This window comes from Pantherophis guttatus, chromosome 1 (assembly GCF_059756535.1).
Source record: "Pantherophis guttatus breed Tessera chromosome 1, ASM5975653v1, whole genome shotgun sequence".
NCBI classification, from domain to species: domain Eukaryota; kingdom Metazoa; phylum Chordata; class Lepidosauria; order Squamata; family Colubridae; genus Pantherophis; species Pantherophis guttatus.
The window spans coordinates 191,616,982-191,624,469 of record NC_142063.1 but is presented as its reverse complement, the minus strand read 5'-3'; the positions used below and the strand labels follow the sequence as shown (position 1 = coordinate 191,624,469).

At 37.6% G+C, this 7,488-nt stretch overlaps 1 protein-coding gene across 2 annotated transcripts; it reads left to right on the top strand.

The window, feature by feature from the left end:
• The first annotated feature begins 368 nt into the window (after nucleotides 1-368).
• On the top strand, nucleotides 369-7,248 carry TMEM17 (transmembrane protein 17). 2 transcript variants are annotated; one of them, XM_034432478.3, is made up of 4 exons: nucleotides 369-695; nucleotides 1,344-1,447; nucleotides 3,457-3,570; nucleotides 5,926-7,248. In XM_034432478.3, exons 1-4 carry the CDS (start codon nucleotides 587-589, stop codon nucleotides 6,277-6,279), a joined length of 681 nt encoding a protein of 226 aa, XP_034288369.1. In that variant the 5' UTR covers nucleotides 369-586; the 3' UTR covers nucleotides 6,280-7,248. The 2 variants fall into 2 exon arrangements, with proteins under 2 accessions (XP_034288369.1, XP_087742598.1); XM_087886472.1 differs by lacking the exon at nucleotides 3,457-3,570 and having other exon boundaries at nucleotides 471-695.
• The last annotated feature ends 240 nt before the right edge of the window (nucleotides 7,249-7,488 follow it).

Below are 7,488 nucleotides of genomic sequence, written 5' to 3'. Positions count from 1 at the left end.
CCTGCTAAAACTCAGGCATCAAAGGCGACTTTGATTGCAATTCCTCCAATGCGGTCCCGCAGCAGCGAACTTTTAACTGCAAACGGCGCCGTTTCCAATGCCTTGTTTATGAGCACCTTCTCTCTTTGGCTTCACTAAGGAGAATTGCCACGTCTCAGAGCCACAGTGTCGTTCAGCGCTGTCAGCATCTTTTACACAGCACTGACTGACGCTTATTCTTCATAACGTTTCTTTGCAAGTGAAGCGAAGCAAACTAAGCGAATTGCTTGCCAGACTTCGCTTTCCTCCTTCCGTTCCCGCTCCCGGTTTTCTTTGCAAGCGGAACCAAGGAGGGAGCCGCCTCACCTATGTAACACACCAGGCGGAATCTTCCTTTCTTTCTCTGCAAACCTAAGACAGCCCCAAATGGAACGCCGAGAGTTGACCCTCCCTCTTGCCCGATGTCGGGCAAAGCATCGGAACCGGAAGCTATGTCCGCGTGGCAATTCCCCCGGGCGACGGGGCTTCGTACTGATACTGCGTCAAGAACTTCAGCCGGGCCCCGTTGCCGTGGCAACGGCTCTCGAGCGGCTCTTCTCATTGCTCCATGTCTTTGCCGGAGCCGGTGAGAAGACGGCTGAGTTCCTTCAGCCGAACTGTTTTTACGGACAACAACCGCACGGGACCCGAAAACAGAGGCGACGCCAACCCCATTGGTGAGGGAGTGTCCCCGGCGTTGTGCCAGCTACAAAGATGGCGGTGTTGGCACTGTCGCCATTCTTGCGGGGGTCGCTGCGAAGCTACTGCCAGACTTCCTGGTAGAGCCTGGACTGCGATGCAGTGACTGGAGCGTCTGGGCTCTGGAGAGCCTTTTAAAATTTAAATCTTAAAATTTAAATTTTAAGTCAAGGATAGTCCTTGTTTAAAATTACACCACCCTCAAAAATCAATCTTTTAAAGTATATAAACTATTCATTTCGTTTTCTTAATATGACACTATTGCCAAAAAGACCAGCTGCAGTCGTGGTGCCCTCAGCACGCAAAACAGAAGATAACCTCTCTACTGCAGCCCAAGATGTGAACTAAAAACAATGCCCGTATTTAGGCTAGAAGAGGTACATCGTACAGAAAATTATTACCACTTGGGACACAGTGCGAAAACAGAATCTCTCAACTCTAAAGGCTGACTAACACAGGTTCAAAAATATGCAGACGTATGACATGGAATGGCAGTCCTTAGAAGCCACTGTTTCGGCACGAACACATAGACGTGTTTAGGTCAGAAGAGAATAAGGGATCCTGCCAGCAGAATATACTGTACCTCACAGGTTCCTCATGACTGTTTCCCTCTCTTGTCTTTTCAGATAATGAAATTGTCTCCAGTTTGCCCTTACAGATGTCCCTGTATTTCAACTTCTGGTTCTTCCCTTTTTGGTGGGCAAGCAGTATTGCCATGTTGCAGCTGAAGGTAAGATCAAGAAGGTACTAGGCACACTTCTATTTCGAGATTTGTTACTCTTGTTAGGGTATTTGGTTATTGTTATATTTAATTCGACTGTTATACACGGAAACCCAAGTAAGAGTTCGAGTGAATAGGTCAGGATCGGTAACAAATGCAATCCCATTAAAAAAGGGCGTCAGACAAGGTTGCATTTTAGCCCCAACACTTTTTAACTTATATTTAAATGACCTCCCAAAATGTCTGGAAGATACATCACTCCATGGGCCTAGTATAGGAACAAGACAGGTCAATTGCTTGTTATATGCCGATGATATAATTTTGTTGTCGGCCTCACAAGTGGGGCTACGAAGGTCACTTCGGAGGTTGGCAGCATATTGTATAAAAAAATCGCCTGACAATTAATATAGAGAAATCAAAGGTAATGATATTTAGCAGGCAACAAAATATAAGGAGATGGGTTTTAAATGACAGAAGAATAGAACAAGTTCAGTCATTTACCTATCTAGGGCTAGTATTTCAGACAAATGGCAAATGGAATAAGCAGGTAAAAGCCGGAGCTCGGAAGGCCATGGCTCGGATGGCTCAATTAAACAAACTTATTTTAGAGAAAACTCCATCTTCATTAATCCCAGTGCTAAAGGTCTTCCAGGTGAAAATCGAACCAGTACTTACCTATGGGGCAGAAATATGGGGGTCAGTTAAGCTGCATGGGCTGGAAACCCCTCAAAATAAGTTCCTTAGGAGAATTTTGGCAGTGTCCCCTGGAACTCCAGCATGTGTAGTAAGGGCAGAAACAGGAGTCCATGCGACTGGCACTAGGGCCTTGTTGAAGACTGTTTATTATTGGTTGAGAATAATCGAGATGGAGGAAGGGAGGTTACCAAAATTAGCGCTAATGGAGCAGATTATCTCAAGTAATAAAAATAACTGGTTATCAAGAGTTCTGAAGCAGGTATCTAGCTCTGGTATCCCTTTAAATTGGCAGCAGTATGACTATAGGCAGATCCGAAATTGGATTGCACAGAGATTTAAGGACATAAGTGCCCAATCGGATATTGCACAGGTGACAGCAGTAAAAGTTTGCCCCTGGTTATCAGCCAATAAACAAATCTTCAAAATAGAAAAATATTTAGCTGTGCCTTTGTTTCCCGTCCTGAGAAGATTCTTTACAAAACTGAGGTTGGACCAACTTGGAACAAATATGCTCTGGGGTAGATATAAGGGTATTCCTGTAAGGGAAAGGGTCTGTCTATGTGGGACGGGGGAAGTCGAAACAACGTCCCACGTAATTTTTGATTGCCCCCTATATTCAGACCTGAGGGAACATCAACTGTGCAGGATCTTTTATACCAGCACCCCTAAGTCTAAAGAGCACTTTTTGCGATATTGTTTGTTAGGTTCCAACTTGCAGTTGGTAAAATGGATTGCTAAATTTGTGGTAAAGTTGATGGGAAGGAGGACAAAGTTGGTGCAGCAAAATGCGGTAGATTGTAAGAATGATCACTTGATCTAACAATGTAATTTTAAGAGCAGTTAACACTGATTGGGTAGATGCAGGGGCGACATTATAATATAAATTTAATTATATTTAAATAGTACTTTAAATTATTGTATTTTATCCCGATTTTATTTTAGATCGTATTTTATTCTAATTGTATTTTAATTGCGAGTTATTCCAATCTTACTTAATTTGTTTTACCAAACCTTTGTAATGATTTGTCTTTGTAATTCTGCACTTGATATGGCCCAAAGGGCTAATCAATAAATAAAATTGAATTGAATTGAAAATTGAATTGGTTATTGCTTTTTACCATACCCCTGTAATAATGCAAAAAAGATTTCCACTGATTTTATTCTGAGTGGTACGTTTGGTGCAGAAGGATTGAGAAGTAGGTAAATTTGTAGAGAATATATAGAAAATTTCAGTAAGATATGATTTACAAAAAGACAACTTCACACATAAAACTAATTTGTCCAAGTGGAGTATTTATTTTCCATTCTCTTCTCAATTCTAGTATTCAGTTTTACCAGATTACTACAAATTCATCCTTGTGACAAGCATTATATTAACATCTTTAATTGAGGTTATACGTCTATACCTTGGATTCATGGGAAATTTGCAGGAGAAGGTAGGTGTCCTTCATATCCTTAAGAATCACCTTTCTTAACAAATGGATACAGATCTTTGTGAACAAGACAAAACATTGGAAAATTTAAAGTTTGAATTCAGGAGCATCTTTGAGTCTTGATTTGTTTTTAATTTAGTCAAGTACAGAGTCGTGGGCAATTATGTGCGTTCCTAGGGTAGCAAATGTTATATCTCTGCTCTGTGTGCTGCATTGGTTGCCAGTTTGCTTCTGGGTCCGAATTGAAGATGAGATTTTAACCTTTAAAACCCTTCATGGCAGCGGCCTGGGTTATCTAAGGGATCATCTCTCCCCAATTACATCAACCTACCCCATTAGATCTCACACAAAAGATATGCTGCGGGTACCCATAGGATAGTGACCTACATTTTGTGGGTCACAGGAGACATGCCTTCTCTGCTGTGGCACCCATCTTATGGAATATCCTTCCTCCTGAAATTAGATTGGCCCCATCCCTTTTGATTTTCTGTAAGAACCTCTAGACCTGTTTATGCTGCCAGGCCTGGAGCTCCAAGGGAACTGGAGATCTGTCCCAATGGCTCAATTTGGGAAGAGTCATTTTTATCCTTCCTTCACCCAAGGTTAGTATTTTTGTTTCTATGTTATTTATTGCTTTGACTTACAGGTTTTTATCTATTTTATATTGCTTTTTATTTATTGTTCTTTGCTGCCACAGTCCCCTTTGGGGAAGATGGGGAATTGTATGAATTTGATAATAAATAAATAAATAAACTTTTTGATACCTTTCAAATGTTTATTTATTAAATTTATGTACCATCTGACTTACAACAATATGAATTCTATGGTCAGGAGACTTTCTTCATCTCTTCTTGATCCTTTTTTAAAGCATTGAAATCATGCTGATTTCCTTAAGAACAGCAATATCAAACATAAAAAGATGTATATTTCCTATGTCTATTTCGTATTTTTTCTGTTGCAATAGACTCAAAGTTTGACAAGTTCTGTTGACTCTTTCAATATATGGGTTTACTATTGTTCAAAATTTCACAACTGGTGGGGCTTATTTAAATACGATCAAAGTCCTCTGAATTCCTGAAATACACTAAGAGTTAATAATATACCAAAACACTATTTGTAATGTTTAAAAGTGTAATGTTTAAAAATTAACATGGAACTAAACTGAAAATTATCAAAAGAGTGTGTGTGTGTGTGTGTGTGTGTGTGTGTGTGTGTGTAATATCTATAAAAAAAACCTTGGCAGCATTTGGGCAGGCCAGAACCACAGTTGGTGTTTGGGTGTTTGAGGGGCATTCTGAGAATCATGGAATTTGATTTAATTTACATTTAACATTAATTTAATATTTAAATTAAATTTTAAAATATTTAATATTTTTTTCTTTTTCAGCTACATTAAAAATCACAACTTCTTAATAACTTTGGGATTACTCCCAGACTTTCCAGGAACTATATACAATGCTGGACTTGTAGTTTTGGAACATAGATTAAGATGGAGGGCTACACTGAACTCAGTGTAATTTAGTTCTGATCAGACATTTGTAAGAATGCACTGTTGATCTTCTATTAGTCTAGCATTCTGCCAACAGTTTCAATAACAATTTAAAATTGCACTGTGCTGCATAAGGTTTAATTAAATAAAGTCTTAATTTTAATTATGCTGTCCATATGTAGAATGTATTTTTTGGTAAATGAAAAGAATTGTGCTAGGTTTTACAAGTTACATAGAATGTAATTAAGTATGTTGATTTCAAGGGTTTATGGTTTGGATTCAATTCTGGCCTTTATGTGTAAGATAAATGTTGAACTATTTATTATCTCTACCTCTTCTAAGTCTCTTTGTCCTGGCTGTTGCTAAATTCTGCATCTTCCTACTCCCAAGATTCTACATGATCACAGCCTGTTATTTGAAATCAGAGTCCCTGAAATGGAGCAAGGCCTTAAAGAAAGTGATTGATAGCTAAGATGCTACATTTCCTCTTGAAATGAAATAAAAAAGCATCTTATATCTCTTGTGAACCCTCTCTCATTGGCTCTCAGTCCTGTGTTTTCTTCTGTCATTGAAACAATATAGAGAATGATATTTGGCTGTGATATCTACCTTAAAAGTCTAAAAATTATGCTTCATTTCACTGACAGAGTTGTCTTCAAAGTTATAACCACAACAATTGAAAAGGAGCTTTTTCTGCAGAGAAAAAAATACAAAATTGGATTCTTGTACTATAACTCTGAATTTGTATCCTTCTATGTTTATATCTTGGATACTGGTAAAGTTCAATTTTCTGTACCACTCTGCTCTTTGAATTATGTTGATAGAGTGATATAATATTTTGATTCCTTTTTTTCTCCATGTCTTTATAGGTTCCTGAACTAGCTGGGTTTTGGCTTCTGAGTCTCCTTTTGCAAGTGCCCCTAATTCTTTTCTTACTTTTAAATGAAGGGCTAAGGATTCAGCCTTTGGAACGAGCAGTCAACATCATTTTTGTAGTATTTCTTGTCTTCCAAGTTGTTACTGCATTTCTTGCTCTCAAAAGAATGGTGAACCAACTGGCAACTCGTTTCCATCTTCATGAGTTTGACCGGTTAGATGCTCATCTTCCCTCTGATAACTTAGCTTGCCAGGCAAGGAGACTGGAAACTGCAGGGATTATGGGACAACAAGTGGGAGAACTTCATTCAACAAGTGGTGTTTGGAAATCTGCAGTGAGAACCTGATGTTAAGCAAAGCAACCCACCAGTAAAGCTCCTCTGCTTGTTGCCTTAACTATGTGAGTTTTAGAGGATTTGATTTAGAAATTCACCTAGTTCTGGATAGTACAAACTAAGTGGAGTGATATCAACAAGGCACTGTGGACTGATTCAGATGCAGTGGGAAGTGTTAGAAAAAATTGTCATTGGGTAGTACAGTGGCCCATCTTTTGCAAGCGTGATTCTTGAGGGGATTAGTCTTCTGCTCATTTCTGCTTATATTATCTATTATGAAATCTGTATTATAATGACCTTCATCTGTTGTTTTTTCAACATGTATTCATATCCAGACATTTTTCAGTGGAGAAACAAAACATTGTTTGAATAAGCATTCAGATTTCACAATCCTTTATGGACACCTGAAAAGTGATTAATAGGGAGGATTTCTATAACCTAAAACTGTTAGAAATATGAAAGCCTTTATGACCTTAAAATCATTTAAATAGGACCAATTAAACCAAAAATATGGCTTAAAGCAAAAATATGATTTTACAATTTTTCTGAAATTAGCACCCTCTTTTTAAAAATAAACACACACACACACACCCCTCCCTGAGGGAATAAGAAAAAGGAAAAGAAACAGGCAAATTCTCACGTTCTTAGCTGGCTCAAACTTGCTAGCTTATCAGGAGTGTTGCCAATGATGAAAATATGATGTTTGTTACAAAATTTAGCAGAAATACGATAATAACACTTTTAACAAGTCAAAATATGACTTTTCAAGCAAAATAAAAAGCATCTAATTCTCACCAGATTACTCTAAAAACATGTTTTATTTATAAATTCAAATAAAAGTTTCCAGAAAAAAATCTGACATGTTATAGAAATCCTCACCCTAGTGGGTAAAGTTTTTTAAACAAAATTGTTTTTGTTTTGAGATACGTATTTAAAAGATTCTATGGCACTCTTTTGTAAACAATAAACTTTTAAAAAACATTCTTTTAGTATATTCTAGTTTTAATCTTTTAAAAACAAACTAGCACTTTTCAGTGAAAGATGCTACAAAAATTACAACCAAATATCTCCCAGTGTTTATTTTACAAAAAGGGGGAAAGCATCATCCCTTCTGTATAATTTAAAATAGACTAGTTTTAAGCAATTTATATAAAGTGAAGCCAAGATCTATTTATATACTGTACGTAGTTTTATGATCTATATACAAGGAACAATAGCTCT